This window comes from Miniopterus natalensis, chromosome 10, assembly GCF_054644295.1.
Source record: "Miniopterus natalensis isolate mMinNat1 chromosome 10, mMinNat1.hap1, whole genome shotgun sequence".
Classification (NCBI taxonomy): Eukaryota; Metazoa; Chordata; class Mammalia; order Chiroptera; family Miniopteridae; genus Miniopterus; species Miniopterus natalensis.
The window spans coordinates 76914012-76931523 of NC_142090.1; the positions used below are offsets into that span (position 1 = coordinate 76914012).

General features: G+C 50.5%; 1 protein-coding gene across 1 annotated transcript; it reads left to right on the forward strand.

Moving 5' to 3' along the window:
* Positions 1-11264: 11264 nt before the first annotated feature.
* PRR15 (proline rich 15) lies at positions 11265-11654 on the forward strand. Its single transcript, XM_087821431.1, has one exon. It carries the CDS (start codon positions 11265-11267, stop codon positions 11652-11654), a length of 390 nt encoding a protein of 129 aa, XP_087677557.1.
* Positions 11655-17512: the final 5858 nt, after the last annotated feature.

Sequence of the window (17512 nt, forward strand, 5' to 3'; positions counted from 1 at the left end):
AGAATTAAATAATGATTTTTAGTCTGGCCGAGGAGAGAAAGCTGGTCACGTTAAGGGTTTTGGACCCTAACATAAGGGAGAGGCATGCTACCGACAGCTTTTTTCTTTAATAAACTTAATTTTGGAATATTGTTATATTTACAGAAAAGTCCCAAAGATACTGCGGAACGTTCCTGCGTGCTTCTTACCTACTTCCCCGATGTTAACATCTTATGTAACCACAGGGCATCTATCAAATCTGAGAAACCAACACTGGCCCATTACTCTTAACTCAACTCCAGGCTTTATTCTGATTTCACAGGTTTTCTACTAATGGCCTTTCTGTTCCCGCAGGCAGTCCAGGTTACCACGTTGTAGCATGAATGGGTTTTTAGGGACAGATAACACAATCTAGATTTTTAAAGGCTAACTCACTTGACTGTGGGTCCATTGGAGAATATGCAGGTGGGGGAGGGGGGGTTAGTAGGGTAGATGCAGGGGGGCAGGGAGATGTTCCCTCTTGTCATAGAGGACTGAGGCCATGTAGCCTGGGTCGGGTGGTGGCAAGGCAGAAGTAAACAGGACTGAGTTAGACTTAGGAGGTAGCGTTAAAAATGTTTGGTTTCTAGATTGAATTCAAGAACCAAGGATGACTCTCGGGTTCCTTCATTTGATAACTGGCTAATATTTACTGAAATGAACACAGAAAGAGGAGCTAGGGGGCCTTGGGGAGGGTTGGAGGAGGTGAGGGAGGTGATGAGCTCAGTGCTAGACCTGGATTGGAGATCCCTGTGCAGTTTCCAAGCAGAGATGTTTCATGAGCAGTTGTGTTAACAGACCCGAGCTGGTGACAAGGATTTGGGAGTGACTCACCAGAGGTAACAACTAGAACCTCGGGATTGAATGGGAGTACCCAGGGACACAGCACAGAGAAATGTGGACAGGCCTGGCCCAGTTTCCTGTTGCACCATTATCCACAAGAGGGGAGGAGAGGGGGGAGGGCAGGTAAGGTCCATTTAATGTCATAAAACACAGAGAGGGGCCTGAGTGCAGTTCAGAAGGACGCTCTGCCCTCAGGTGTGCTTCACATGGTCCTAGTCCATTTTTTTGGTTCCACTTAGATTGATTTTGCTCTGTTGGACCCTGTGCCTCAGAGGGCGGCCCAGATGCTCTGTAAATGCAACTGAGGCAGCGAGGCAGTGTCCTTTTTTTCTAAGTTGAGTTGAAAAGATTTTATCATACTCGAGGGCCTCCTCCCCTCCTCCTGCTGGAGGCGGTGCAGACTTCTAACTCAGCAGTTAGCACAAAGTACTGCGATTTTGAAGACATCGGTCTCCACTGAAGGGCAAAGTCCTTGAGATCAAGAACCGTGGATACCACGTGCCAGTCGGGCGCCCCCACTCCTCCGGCCAGTCTCAGCTCAAGGTTCACCGCCTTTCTGAGCCTTGCCCGGCTTCCCCAGGCAGAGAACATGGTAGGTGCCAGCCGTGAAGATGTGAAAGTTCTGAAAACCAGAGAGTCGGGTTTGACCAGGACATGAGGTGTGAGGAGGGGGCGTGAGATGAAACAAGCAGCCCTGGGCCAGGGAGTAAGAAACCCGTGTGCCAAGCATGAGTCAAGCTCAGGAAGAGCCGTTTGGTGACACGTGAAGGACAGACCAGAGGACGTGAGAACCAACAGAGACGCGGAGCTAATCAGACGCCGTTACGCAATGACAACCTGAACTTGACTCCCAACAGGCCGGAGGGAGAGCCATGGGTATGAGAGAGATTTAAGGGACGTCAGAGCTGATCACCGATTGAATGCCAGGATTGAAAGGAAGGAAAGGGTCACAATGACACCCCATATCTGGTTTTTGCAGCTGAATGGATATTTAGGAAGATAGAAGAATGTGGGAAGGAGCAGGGGCCGAATGCTTGGACCGCAGGTTCCTTCCTTTGCAGTTATATGGTGTCATCCCTGTTGCTGCCTAGCAAATTAGAGCTCTGGGGCTGTTAGCAGCTGACTGCCCAGTGAGTTTTGGCAGCCACGCCACGCCTGCCTCCTGCGGCGATGTCTCGGGGGAGCAGCGGGGTGGCCCTACAGGAGCGCTGGGTTTAGAGCCACCACACCTTAGAGGCTCCATCACAGATCATGGATTTTAATTTTTCTGAATCTCAGGTTTCTCCCTTCGAAATGTGAACGTGCCTGCCCGCCAGCCCGACCCACCAACCTCGAGGGGTTATCCCCGAAGCCAGAGGGCGTGGGAGCAGGTGTGGGGATGCTGTCAGATCGTGACCCCTCTGGGCCCAGCTTTGGGTCTCATGCTCAGCCCACACCCCCCACACACACCAGGCCCGGGCCTGCTGCCCCTGGAGCCCACCCACCTCACCGCGTGGCTCCCTTTCCTTCCCCCTTCCAGTCTGTAAGTGATTCCGCTTCTCCACAACCACATCAGCCCTGGGTGTTGCCATTCTTTTTTCATTTTAGCCATTCTGACAAGTGCATGTGGCTATCTCATCTCATTAAGGCTCTAGTTTGCATTTCACCAGAGGTGAACGATGTGGCACGTCTTTTCGTGTTCTTACCTGTCATCTGTGTCTCTAGTGAAACAGGCCTTCACATGTCTTTTGTCCGCTTCATACTTGGGTTGTTTTTACTGTTGAATTCTGAGAGTTCTTTATATAGCGTAGGTATAAGGCCTTCGTGAGATGTGTGGTTTGCAAGTGCCTTCCTAGTCGGTAGCTTGTCTTCACATCCTCTCACCAGAGTCTTCTTCAGAGCAAAGCTTGTGTTTTAGTTTTGAGCAAGTCCAACTGCATCATTCTTGTGTGGGGATTGTGCTTTTAGCCGCGTCTCAGAACTCGTCCCCTAGTCCTAGGTCCTCAAGACATTCTGTATTTGATTCTAAAGGCTTTATAATTTTACGTTTAAAATCCACAGTCCATTTTGAGTTACTTACAGTATCTTGTGTGTTTAGGCCAAGGTCGATTTTGTGCTTGTGGATGTCCTGTTGTCTGGGGGGGAGGCAAAGGGACTCTCGGGAATAAAGGTAAAAGGAGGTCCCGGGAGGACAGCGGTGTGCTGGGCATGGAGCCCCAGCCGTCCAGACGGGGACAGTGTGATGAAGGGACAGCCATGTCAGGGCTGCCACCACCACGCTTCCTGCTGCTGCACCATCAGACTGTGCCCCCCCAGGACACACACGTCCACCAAGAAGGGGGGGACTCGGTACCAGGAAACAGGGTCTCCAACCCCAGGCGCCCCCAGGAGGAGGCTGTGCCGCAGGCCGGAGAAGCCAGTACATAAGGAGGCGCCCAGCAGCGGTCATGTCGGGGAAACCAAAACGGACACACGCATTCCTGATACAGCTGAACTTGTAAAGAGTGGACCAAGAAGCCACTGGAAGGTGTAGAAAGAACTAGAAATGGGAACAAGGGTAAGTAAATTAAAAGTGTCGGGGGGGGGGGGAGGCCGTTATGAACTGCAGGGAAAGACAAAAAACAAGGCAGCAAATATCGCCATCTGTACACTCCAGCGCTTAGCCCAAACAATATCCACACGGGTGCAATAATATAAACACAAGTGGTCCATTAAACACAGGCTCTCATGAGACGCTGGTGGGAACATCGAGGAGGAAACGCAGAAGGCGGGGGGGGGGGGGAGTAAGAGAACCAAATCTGCAGATACCATACTAGGAAATTAACAGAGAATGTCTGGTATCGATCAACCGTAAGAGTGTGATACTCATATTATTGAGAATCCTGGAGTTGCATCACTGCTGGGGATAAAAATCCAAATTGTTGAAAGTGGTTGGCAAGGACTGGGGGGGAGGGGGGATACTGTAAGGAGGCTCTGTAATTTGCCATAAGCCCCGCAATGACATTTGACTTTTAAACCGTGTGCATATATTACTTTAATAAAATAGAAACTCTTCTGGGGGGTGGGAGGCGTGGCGCCCTGCCGTCTAACCAGCAGAGACGGGCGCTCCTGTCTTTTCCCCCCTTCGATTAGGCCCCGGGGATGCAGGTCCCAGGTGAAGATCCCAGGAACTAACGGGGCCGCGCGAGAAACAGAGCCCTGGGCTTGCACCGCGGTCGGGGTGACCTCCCTCCTGAGGGTTTCGGCTCCTGACTTGTTCACCCCGTTTCCGGCAGCGCGGCTCTCAGGCTTAACCCAGCGCACTGCCTCCTCTCCCGACGGGTAATGAGGTTTGGGTGCCGAGAGGACCTGCAGTCTTGAGCCCCATACAGCCCACCTGGGCTTGATTCGATTCGATCACTACGTGTGCTCCTGAGAAAGGTTAGATTCCTAGCCAATTGCTGTCTGTTAAATACTCCGGTATATTTTTACGTTACGGTCTTTAAGGAATAAAACCTGGCCCGCACCTACAATGAAGACAGCGATCTTTAAGACCCTGGACCGTTACTTTCCAAAAGCCCTGGAAAGGGGTTGGCTTGGAGAGTTGGTTCCCGTAATCCCCCCACGCGGCCTAAGAAAGAAACCAGCCCAGAGGACGCTAAGGATGGCCCAGTGCCTCTGACGTGCCAGGGCCAGTGCCGGGGCCTCAATAAATGTATTGTCTGCTGCAACCTCGGCAACCCCCGGAGACGCAGATAGTGTTTTCCCCACTTTAGATTTAAGGAAACCAGAGCCTAAAGCTATTAAGTAACTTTCCCAGAGCCAAACCGTAACTCAAACCAACCGTCAAGTCTTTTCACAAGAAATGTATATAATACAATTTCCAGCACTGTTTGGAGCTTTGAGTGCTCTTGAGATTCCACAGGGCTTTCATACAGGGTGGGGCAAAAGTAGGGGGTTTTTTGTATGCAAAATAATACAATAATTAGTAAGTAATAATTCAAGAATAAACTGTGTGTTTTGAGTCCTCACAACTGTAAAGCTACTTTGCCCTCCCCCCCCCCGCCCCTCAAGCAACTGTATATGACTTAGCAGTGCTCTGAGGGGGAAACTTAGAAAGCAATGACCTAATTAGAGTTTTTATGTTGTGACGATCTCTTTTGATGTGATAGCCTTGATACCAACAAACATTTAGGGATCTGAAGATTAACTAAAAAGCAATATGAGATTCAAATAGCAATATCAGAAAAGCACTGTGTTAGAGGCAGTTACTCAACCCGAATGAAAACAACTCCACCTCTTAGGGTCCTGTGACCTTGAGAAAATCGTTTCAACTTTCTATGATAAAACCAGGATTTCTAATATCTACCTCTCAGGGTTGCTCTGCTGTTAAAAAACAAAAACAAAAAGGAAAGAACACTACCTGTTTTTGAATAAGCTCATGATAAACTGAAAAGTCCACGGTAAGAATTTTTAATTTGCCCTTATAATAAAAGGTTTATAGTCACAGCTGAAGCAGTTTCTCTCCCTGTGTAAAGTAAATGACATCAAATGGATGAATGCTCACTAACACAGTGTACAGTGAGAGACTTGCCTGTGTCAGCACTGATCGGAGCTGAGTCCCCAAATTTTGCTACACCTCCCCTGGCAGCCCATGGGTTAGGAAAGCAACTATTTCTTACGGATTTTGAACTATGTAAGTTTGACATTGGCCTTGATGCAGGTAAGGGAACCAAAAGATTCACTTCCTGCATCATGATACCCTATCATCAGAAATCCACCTTCCACCTGCACTCATGTGACAAATGAGCTGCCATCGACAAACCACAAAAGAAAAAACAGAACCTGGCACATGGCATCACCGAGTCCACCCTTTGAAAGGGGGAATGAACAACCGTAGATGGCAGGTCACCTTTAAAAGGAGCTAGTTTTCCCCAGCCCTGATCGGGAACCAGGTGACAAGCCAGAGAACATTACCTTTGATTGGTAACACGTGGCTCTTACATCAATGATTTTCTAACAGACAATAAAGTTGAATTATCTTTGTTTCCCGAGGGAGTTGAGGTGTGCTGTGGGGTCTTGTTCCGGGATGCCGTGTCCTTTATTTACTTATTCCCTCAGTATAATGTTTAATAAAACCCCAGCAGCCACCCTCTGGCATTACCTTATCCCTCCCTGTCCACCGCCACCTCGTTCCATCTCCTTCAGAGACCACAGCGTGATAGTGGCCTTGCAACACAGAAACAACAAAAACTCGTCAGATGATTTGGGCCCCCTACTGGACTCACGTCTCAGCATTAAAGAAAACCAGGCTCTTATTACATGCAATGGCAGGTCAAAATTTTATTTCATTGCTACTTTTATTACATTTCTTTGTACAAGTCAGTCCTATTATAACCCACAAAGCATTCATAGTTCTGCATTAAACGGTCACTCATTCAGCAATATTGAGAGCTATTATTGCTGGGCAGCGTGCCATGTCCTAAAGTTTCTCTAGTGACACGTGCTAGAGCTCACGGAGAGACGCGCAGCGCAATGCCTCGTTAGGTCCCTGGACTCCGAAAGCTTCTTCCTGGGGTCACATGCTGCGTGACCTTGAGCAAGTCACTTATGTTTGTACTGTCTCAGTTACCTCATCTATAATCATAACAAGCCTATTTCACCGGGCTTTTAAGAGGATTAACAGAGTTAATATTTATAAAGCAATCAGAACTGCACATGGCACATAGGAAGTGTTATGTAAAAGACCATTAAATAAAAGTACTGGTTTGCTAGTGAGGAAACCAAGCAATAAACAAATAAATAACTAGAACAGTATAGTCTAGTTAAGGGGACAAACACCAAGTGAGCAATTTACAGTATAAACCCCACCCATTCCTGCCCGTGGAGGGCTAAATCATTTGGATGAAATCTGCCGAAAACAATCGGGCATCAAAACAACTTTAGAGTCGATGGCCTCCTGCAGCAAAAGGGACAGAATTCTAAGCGAAGGGGTCACCCCAAGTAGAGTGATTAATAGGAGATACTTCTCTTGTTAAGTGTAGGTAAAGGGCCGTACCCTTGAGGCTTGCCCTTGCCCACCCACAGGGCTGCACGGACAATTGGGTTACTTTGGAACAGAAAAGACCTGGGGGCAGGGCAGGAAAGAACAAATGGACTTGTCCCTAGAGGCTGTGACTGGGAGCAGGTGCTCACAAGGATCTCGTTTTCATTGTCCAAAAAAGTCCTCCAGCCATGAACTTGTATCAAGCGGTCCTGCCTGGCAGTGCCCCATAGCTCCTGAAAATCCTTTCTAGAGTAGGTCACCTCTGTCTTAGGCCTTACATTTTCTTACAAATAATCTTTAAGATGAGGAGCCTACAATAATATCCGAGACATGAGACCACAAAGACGGGGAGCCTACAATAGACACCAAGAAACGAGACCACAAAGGGAGTAGGAATAGGGCATTAGGAAGAGTGGGCTGGTGTTGACCTAACAGAAATATCAGACCTGTTAAATATAAATGGGAGGGCAGGGAGAGAACGAATCGTTTATTTCAGCAGTTAGATGATCCTTTATTAAAAAAACGCTGGCACCTGTGTTAAATCATGTACATGAAGAGCCAGCCATTTGGCAGAACTAATTTTTTCCCCCTAAGTGTCTTCATTCTTTCGCCCATTGGATCAACAGTGCAGCAAGCCAGCTCCATAACTCTGCAGGGTGATGATACCTGACCAGGGTCTTCCCCCTTGGCCCACTGTCTTCATCCGTGATGAGGTGGCACTAGGATGATTGTCCGGTCCTCCCCTCGCAGCTGGCACGGCTGGCGGCCTGTCTTTGTCCAGTCCTGGTGCTAGCGTGGAACATTTACTCTGAAAGGAATCGCAAGCCCTAGCCAGTATGGCTCAGTGGCTATAGTGTCCGCCCGCAGGCTGAAGGGTCCTGGGTTCGATTCTAGCCAAGGGCAAGTACCTGGGTTCCAGGCTCTGTCCCTGGCCCTCGGGTAAAGATAAATAAATGAATCTCAATACTATATGAAGATGCCTCACTTTCAAATACACGCTTCTGTGCATATCTTTTAAAACTCCAAGAATGCTAAAGTAAGAAGTTAACACTCTAAAGTATTTATCTTTTTATTACATGCCATGTGTTGAAATACTCCATCCAGATTTCTTTCCACTAATTCTACGTCTCCCACTATTTTTGTACTTCACAGAAAGCCCCCAGAACAGAGATGCGGGGACATCAGTCGCTGGGTACTCGGCCTTCAGAGGAATTACTCAGAGCTCCAGGAACATCAAAACAGGGGTCTTTGCAAACGAGCGTCCCGGACGATGGAGCAGACCCGCGTCTGACTGCATTTGTGAAAATGCCCTATGGCCACACCTTTCTGTCAGTGAATTAAAACGAGGGACATGTGGCCGGGAGCTGAAAGGCCTCCTGAGCCTTGACATAACCCAGGCCCGCGTCCTGCAGCGGCTGGGGCTGGATCTGGCCTCCGGGGGGGCACAGCCTCAGGAGGGCCGGGCACAGCCTCAGGAGGGCCGGGCACAGCCTCAGGAGGGCCGGGAGCCCACGCTGGCGGGTCGCCGTCTAACGTGCGGGTCAGGCCCCCGGGCGCCGCGGTCAGACCTCCCGGCTTCAGGTCCGAGTCTGCCTGGGACCAGCCTGGCAGCCCTGGGTGACCAACCCCTCACCGTCAGGTCCTCGCCTCGCTCCTCGGCTGCGGCTGAGGCAGGAGCGAGGTAACCACAGGGGCGCGTCCCCCGGCGCTCGGGGCCGCAGCCTCCGCGGGGCGCGGGACGGCTCCCGGGCCTTAGCAGAGTTTGCTCCCGGAGCTGCGGCCGGGGTGGGGCCCGGAGAGGAACGGAAAAAAGAAATCGGGGCAGGGGCTGGGGCAGGGGCAGGCTCAGGGGCTGGGCAGGGGCAGGGGCAGAGCTGCGGCCTCCTGCACCCACCCGAGCGCACCCCAGCCCCGTCCCCCCGCGGCTGCTGCCCGGGGGAGCCGGCCCGGCGGCGCTTCTCCAATCAGGCCCCGCGAGGCTGGCGCCCCGCCCGCGACCCGGCCCAATCTCTCCCCTGGAGGCCGGAAATGCAAAGTCCTACCTGCACCTGTGGCAGCCGCGGCCGCCTCCTGGGCTGCTTTTTTTTTTTTTCTTTGCTTTTTTTTTTCTTCTTCCCGCTGCCCCGGGGTTCAGGTTTCTGGAGTCACTTGGCGAGTGCCCAGCCGGTGGGCAGGTGTCTCCCCGCGCCGGGGCCCTCTCCGGCGGCTCGCGGGCGGCGCTGGCCGGGGAGAGGGGCGCGCCCGGGGCGAGCGGCGGCTACGCGAGGGAGCGGCCGGGGCACCCGCGGGGCCCTCTGCACCGCAGCAGCGGCGGGCAGAAGTTGGGGGTGCCGAGGGGAACCCCTCGCAGCAATCCGCTCGGCTGCACTGCGGAGACTGCGGCTGGCAAGCCTCCCGGAAAGAAGCCCGACCTCCGGGACCGCGCGGAGGGGCGCGGCGCCGGGTTCCAGGGGCCCGAGCGCGCCGCTTTGGAGCTGTCGCGGGCGCGGAGCCGCGGGGGTGCCGACCAGGTGAGCGGTCCGGCGGGCTCTGCGTCCGCCCGGACGGAGCCGGCGCTGGGGTGTCACCCTGGGGGTGGGGAGGGCTCCTCCGGCGCCCGAGGAGAAGTTGCGAGTCCCGGGCGCTCTGTGTACACTTGTGTCCTGTGCAATCTTTTCCTGGAGCAGTTCTTGCCGATCCCTTCCGCGCACACGAGCTGGTGCGCAGAGGAAAGTGTAGGGAAGAAGACGGAGCGTAGCCTCGGGACCCCCCCCCCCACCACCACCACCACCACCACCACCAAGAATAACTTCGGGGTGCCTTTCCGATCTGCAAAGTAGAGGGAGCAGGATGTTGGCACGCCCAGCTGCAAACTTGGCCGTAGGGTGTGGGCACGGAAAGAACTTTTGGCCATTGCTTTTGTATTGTTTTCCAGCCCCAGCAGGAGCGTGCCCTCGGGGCGTCCTGCGGAGGAGGCGGTGGCGCGCTCTCGGCCGCCGCGCGCCCGGGTAGGCGCTCAGACTTTCCCTGCCGGGTTGCAGGAGGACAACCTCCAACAGCAAAGTCGGCCGCAGCCTCGCTCCCGAGCGCGCCCGCAGGTCCCCGGAGCGCCGGGCGCGTGGGGTGGGAGGGAGCCCGGCGGACACCGGGAAACGAGCCGCGGCGCAAGCGAATCCTGCGCGTTTCGGGGAGGGAGGGCCCGACAGACCCGCCCAGACAGGGGTCGGAGGACTCCGGCTTCCCGGATGATCAGCACCCTAGGTGCTGAAGACGTCCCTGCCGCTCCGCAGATCGCCTTCTCTGAAGCTGGGAGGCCCCCAGTTGGTGCGGAGGTCCTGGGGCGCGCTCTCCTCGCAGGAGGGAGTTGCGCAAGGAAACCAACAGAGCCTTTAATTTGTAACTAAAATTCTCCTGGCTTGAGCTGCCTAATTAATATAAACAGGCCCGGGGCACACTTTAATACGGAGCTAAGGGAACGGGACATCTGCCGCCGGGCCTCGTCTCAACCGTTGTCTGGGGGTGGCTTCCAAGAGATGTCAGGTTCGTTTCTGGGGAATTAAAAGAAGAGTGGGCTGGCGGTTTTCAAGGGGAGTTAAGTCTGGTCATACTTCTCTGACAGTCACAAGGCAGAAGTTATGTCCAAAGCAGAATTTAAAAGAAACAAAACAACACCAAGAGCCTGTCCCTCGCTCTCTGCCTGGCTTGTAAATTCCCCTAAAGAATCACATCGAAAAGGGATCCTGGGACAGGGGTCTGAGGAGCAAAAACCTTTGACAGGCGGCTAATGGCCATTGCTCACCTGCAGGGGGACGCCCTGGCTCCCAGCGCTCCCCTCCCAGCGCTCATCCAAGAGTCCTTCCCGGACCCGGTGGGTCACCTTGGGGCGGCCGCCTACCACCAGGTCGAGTGACGGGACAGGCCACGTCCCCTCTCTGACTCAGTCAGTCCAGATGCCGGGGAACCTCCCCTGGGTGCCCCTCGCGCGCTGACCACTGCTCTTCCTGCGGCTGGGGAGCGCCAGGGCTCGGTCTCCTGACCAGACGGTGGCGCGCTGGAGGCCACCCGTCCGCCTGCGCCCCTGCGCCCCTGCGGGGCCTTCCGAGGGCTGCGCGTCTCTGGGCTCCGAGCGCTCAGACCCCACCCCCGCGGGTCCAGCGTCGCGCTCGGGGAGCAAAGGGGAGGAAATGGGATTGGGGTGTACCGGGGCGCGTGGGGGCGTGACTTCGACAACGCCAGTAAGCAAGTGTTGTTTTCTACCCCAGCACAGACCGCTGCCTCGGACCCCACCCCGCACGCAGCCCGGGTGGGAGAAGCGGGAGGAAGCGGAGTGGACGCCGGAGGCCACCCGGCGAGAGGTTACCGCGGCGTTCAAGGCCCCTTCTCCGCGCGCGCGCTGCGCCCCGGCCCCCCGGCCGCGGGCATGGCCGACAGCGGCGGCCCGGGCGGCTCGGGCCCCTGGTGGAAATCGCTAACGAACAGCAGGAAGAAAAGCAAGGAGGCCCCGCTGGGGGGGCAGCCTCCCGCCCAGCCCGCCCCCGGGGAGCCCGCGCCGCCCGCACAGCCCAGCCCGGACTGGACGAGCAGCTCCCGGGAGAATCAGCACCCCAATCTCCTGGCGAGCGCCGGCGAGCCCCACAAGCCAGACAAGCTGTGCGGGGAGAAATCGGGCAACAGCCGCCGCAACCTGAAGATCTCGCGCTCGGGGCGCTTTAAGGAGAAGCGGAAAGTTCGGGCCACTCTGCTCCCCGAGGGAGTCAGGCCCCAGGAGGAGACGGGCTTCCCGGGCGACGCCCAGGACGACAAGCAGTAGCCGGATCGGATGGGACTGTCTCTCTCTTCCCGCCGAGCCTCCCCCACCCCAGCTCCGAACCCGAGAATCCTGGCCGCCCCCGCGCCGGAGCCGCGTCCCGCCCAGTTAGAGCGCCCGCTCCAGGCGCCGCGATGTTATTCTCCTGGGAACGGAAGTGTCGATTTAAGTTTCCAATATTTCGTGACTCAAGGATGCATTAAATATTTATTTGTGGTAAGAGAAAATACCCGCCACAGAGGACGCTGGCGTAATCGTTACGTTGGAAAAGCTCCTTCGTGGCCTCCGCCCCTTGTGTCACCCGTGGGGATGAGCGAGGTGGTGGCTCCCCTGGGATTGCGCGGCCCCTGCAGTGAGGAAGCCGGGCCCTGATAAAGAGCTCGCTGGTGGAGAGCCATCACCATCACCATCACCATCACCGAGCTGTTTCTAATGCCTGAGACACGCGCTGCAGAAGCGCTTCTGTAGACTCACACCTTAAGTGAAAGGATGGGAGAGCACGGGAAACATTCCCAGTAGAAGCGTATAAAGTGAGACAAGATTGCTTTTAATGTTGACCTACAAAACTGCCCTGCCTGTGTTAGTGTGGACTATTAAAACTGTTGCACTGTAAGACATAAGGTGACTTTTGTACTTTTTCCATTGCAAGACTGAAGCCCGTGGTACTTAAAAGCAGGCATGTGACATCCCAGGTAACAGAATTAATCATTTGCCACACAATGTAGCAGCTGCCCTGGGAAAGCTGCAGAGAGTCCTTTGCTAGAAACTAGCCACACCCAGAGTGGAACCAGTTAGCCCCATGTCCCCATTTATTAACAGGATGCCAGCAAGGGAGGGAGAGGGACTCATTCATTATTCCTGAATTCTGTCTCTGCTTCGGTGCATCTTCGCATCTAAGTCACCACTGTCGCCCTCTCCCTGGGAAGCTTGCTAACAATTGTCTGAAAACACTCAAAGAGAAGGGCTGAGCCCTCAGTTTGTGCAGAGGCGGCCGCTTTTCCCACGCCTTTGTTTCAGGAGCTTATTTCTTTAGTCTGACGTATGCATTGATCAAGTTTCAGAGCCTTTAGATCGACTAACCTGAAGATTCTTAACAAAAATCTACCTGTTTGCTTTTGTTATGATCTTCAAGAAAAAGAGTAAGTGAACACCCCCGGCTTTCAGCGCAGTACAGAGAGTTATTGTGGTCGTTAAGGGCCACTGGGACCTCTTCCCACCGCTAGTCAGTGCATTTACAAATGCCCAGAAATGCATCGCAGGGAAATTATAACTATCAAAGCATATATTTTTAAAGATAATTATAAACAAGAACTTGATCGGAGCTTCTGGACTTGTGGTAGGTATATAGAGAGGTATATAGAGTTTCTCTTGAATTTTTAGTTTATAAAATAGCAAACCGTACTGGTTGTGTAAAGAGATTTAACAAAGAAACTTGATGAAAATGGCCTAAGCAGATTGAAATTAGTGAATCAAGCTTGGGTGCCAACAGAATAAGAGGGTTTATCATTTGAGACATGAGTTTCCACATACCAGACTTACTCAAAGAAACTTGTTTATATGGGGATTACGAACACTTTACGTTAAAAGAGAAAGCATGTGAGTCTTTTTTTTTTTTTTTTTATCATGAAAAGGCTTTTTTGGTGTGTATTTAGAACTGGAAAATATGTGACCAAAGTCTCATCATGAACTTCCTAGATGAGAAAGACTTTACATCAGTTTTAAGTGGGCCAGCCATCTCTTGGCTGATGAAGAACTCGGGAGCGGTTCATGGTAAGCGAGGGGCTGAGGGAGCACCGGGAGTGCCTAGAACAGAAGCTGTCCAATCAGGCTTCCGAACATTTCCATAAACTATTTTAATTTCACTCTGTAGAAGGCAATAAAACTTAGAGTGGGTAACTATCCAGAATACTTTTCCTTCAGTAGATTAGGCCTTGACCCATTTATAAAATTCAGCTTGCATTTGCATAATTTTAAAATCTTACACTAGCTCTTTAACCCACAGATTTAAAGAACTTTTTGCTTTAAAATTCCTTAGATCCACAAAACACTGGCATTTCCCCAGGTTCTGTGTGTTGTTTTGGAGCCCATCCAAGTCTATAATTGCTTCTGATAATCAATAGCAGGCATATAGCAGTGGAACTTATTTACAAGACATTTTACCCCACTCAAGAGTTTAAAACCATGCTAATGGCAGTTATGACAGTGAGCACAATTCACAATCTGCAATTGAGGTTTGTAATTCCATAGTTTTAAACAGTCCTAATTGTGCAGTAAGAGTGCCCTGATTTAATCCCAACTCAGTGAAATCAGAAACCAAGCAGAATCGGTGAGATTAAAGGGCCATGAGTAAGATGAGGTACTTGACAAAGTATCTTGCTGAGACTTATATGGTTTAGAGATGATGAATCACATTCCCATAACATGTATACAGATTTTTAAAAAATTTTTTAAACCTTAAGATCATCTCTGGTAAGTAAAGGGAAAAGGTTGAATTAAATTTGGAATTAATTAGATCAGAGACTTTTGTTTTCTTTAAACCCCCTTATGAATGAAATTTCATCTACAAGTTTGGAAAACCATTAAAGAATTTTAATACCATGTTTCCAAATGATCCCTTTCACAAGGGACAGAAATCTAGTGGCGTGTTAGCTAAATACTTTAATAAGCCACAATAATTATATGCACAGGTAGGTTTTGCCTCAGTGACTCTCCTTGCAAAGTTGGTGGCCAAGCAGTGACTCATATTACAGGTCACCTGAAAGTCCCTTTGTGTTCCTTTTTCTATTGTTCATCCCATTTTGACTTGCATTTCAAGAGCAGGACTCTGTTTTGCTCGTACAGTTAAGAGGTTCTGCTTCAGTATAACACTTGGAAATAACATTTTTCTGCTGTGAAACAATGTGAACTCGATGCTGGTCTTGCCGAGTTGTTAGAAGGGAACTTTAAATGTAATGAACAGTAGCCTTGGTTAAAGCTTTGTCAGAGATAGTTCTTCTGAGATGCTCAGAAGAGAATTTGGGCATCCTGGGACAAATAAAAAATTAAAAATGAACAGAAAGAATTTCAAATAAAAGATGAATTGAAAAGTAAAAGAATGGGACACTAATATTTGGTGACCACAAGGGACCTTTTACGAAAAAGAGAGAGAGAATATTCTTTTTCCCTAGCTGAGAAGTGTCAGCCAGACTGGAAACAAACACAAAAAAACTAGCTTGATAGCTGTAGTAAGGGAAACTGATCTTTGAAAAGTCTGTTTTATTCGTGGAGCATTTTATTATAACTATACAGAAGCTTAGGAGATTGCTCCTTGGGATACGCTTAGTTTATCTCCATGGCAAGGAGAAAATGGGACCAGAGATATTTTATACCCTTAGGTGTCAGCATACAAGTCCCTTAGACTAGAAACAAGTGTGCAGCCTGGGCAGACTTTGTCAGTGATAAGCTGGCTGTCCCATTACTTCCCTCCTGTTCTTGTTCTCCCTGGCCCCACTGTCACTGTGCATTCCCCTTAAGCTCAGAGGCATGGACAAGGGGGTGCCTATGAGGCACAGGGCCATTCCCCAGCACCCTGGAAGCACCGCATATTGAAAACCACTTTGTCCAAGATGGACTTGTGGACTTGGAATAGGAGATAAATAGCATTAACGGTGAGAGAGCATGGTCACTAAGGAGCTGAGACGTAAGGAGACTGCACAGGCTTTCTGGAGCAGAGGAGAGTTGCCCATCTATGGAAATGGGGATAGCAATAGACCACAACAAGTGAGACTGACACGGTATAATCTATACTTCAAGTATCCAAAGCAAGGAATTTAGTGTCGCTTCCAAACCAAATCATTCTGCTGATGATGAAATGATGGATCAGAATTATCAGAGTTATTAAAACCTCATGCAATAGTAAGATTTATGAATGAGGTGTGTGACAAAACTGTTTACCCATGAGACAAAAATTTCTGGCCCTACAATTAGAAAGGTTCATGTTGAAGAAGCCAAAGGGCCCTGGTCCTGGGAGAAGCCGGTTGAATAGGGAATGTGGGAGCATTTTGAGAACCCTTTTGTTGTGGAGACACTCAGCTGTCTTATTTTTGCAATTTTTAAAATTTTTAATGTTTGCAATATTTTAATCTGCGTGCTCTGTAACTTCAGTGTAAATCAACAACTATTTATTGAGTACATAGTTGCATATATATTGAGTGTATGAGCCTTCGGACAAAAAATTAAGAAGACACATGTTTTTAGTGCTTCACACACTTTGTAAATTTAAGCCCTGGCTGTGGCCTTGTTTTGTTGTTTGTTTATAAAATATTTATTGAGTTCACTCATTCCTTTACTTACTCGATGTGCGTGCTAGGTACCAGATAATGAACTAAACTGCAGATGCCGGGGAAAATAGTTTCTTAATCTATACTTGCTTATAATCTTGCTGTAATACAGTGTAATACCAACAATAATAGTTACATCTCAGGTATGGTGAGTGACTTGAAGGTATTGAACATGTTCCCAGTCCTTTGCTGCTGGACCAGCGTATGTGCACACTTCAGCCAATGCATAGGAGAGACCACCGGCAGAGCGTGATGTTCTGCCGCTTAATTCCTCAAGTTTGCAGAGCTCCAGAGCAGTCAGAGCCTGCAGCAGCCCTTTGTGGGAGGGAGGATCTCCCTGCAGGTCCTCAGGCCATGCCCAAACCTTTCCCTCTCAACCCCTTTGACTTACCAAGATAAACAGATGCATTTCCCGGGAACCAGCAGGCCCCCACCCCAGAACCAGGGCACCGTGCCACTCTCTCCAATGAAAGAATGATGACTGTGCTGACCTGTATAGTTTAACCTGTTCTCAGTTGCAGCAGACCTGTTGCAGATGGCAGACCATCTGTTCCAACGGAACTACCTCTTATCATGACTGTCAGTGGGTTCCGCGTGTGGTTCTGTTGAGGCCAGGAGATGGTCAGAGAGATGACAACCTGCTCTTTCTTTGGCTGTCAGTCTGTCATGGAGGCAGGTTCTTGAACCCAGACACAGTCTTTAGGACTCATGAGCAGCTCTTTCTATGGGAACAGAGTCCAACGCTGTAGCCACAGATCTCCCTTCCCGGGAAGCTTCCTCCTTGTCCCTCCATTTCAGGGAATCGGTGAGCCCAGATGACTAAATTCACTAAATCCAACCTGATTTGCATCCTTCCTTTCTACTATTCATCCAGCCACCAAACTTCCTGGTCCTCAACTCATTGAGTAGGACACTCATTCAAATATTTATTTTCAAGCTTTTCTCTAGCTATGAAAATGGGGTCTTGCTCCTGAACCATGTCTACCTCTCTGGTGAATTATAAGCATTGTAGGACTTCATTCGTTAGGCAATGACTTCTACTAACTCCCTGAGAGCAATGTACTACCCAGACACTCTATATAAGCACATCGCCTAGTGGTTAAGAAATAGCCCTAACTGTGGCCAAGCAGGACAGGATATTGATGACAATTAATATTTCTACTAGGCCTTACAATTGAGGAAGCGCTTTCATATCCATAATTTCATGTGATCCATACAAAACCGTGTGTGGCAGGTGTTTTAGATTGTTATTCCAAATCCACTCCCCCCTTTATACACGACTTTGCAGCCCCTCCCATCAAGACATGGCGTCTATGTCCTAACACTTTGTCTGTGGGCCAGTGTCTAGTGTCTTGCTTTGGCCAATAGAATGTGGTAGAAGGGATGTTATGCCAAGTCCAAGTATATTAGTCTGCTCAAGCTGTCATAACAAAATACCACAGATTGGGCGGCTTAAACAACATGAATCTATTTTCTCACAGTTCTGGAGGTTAGAAGCCTAAGATCAAGGTGCTATCAAGGTTGGTGGAGACTCTCTTCCTG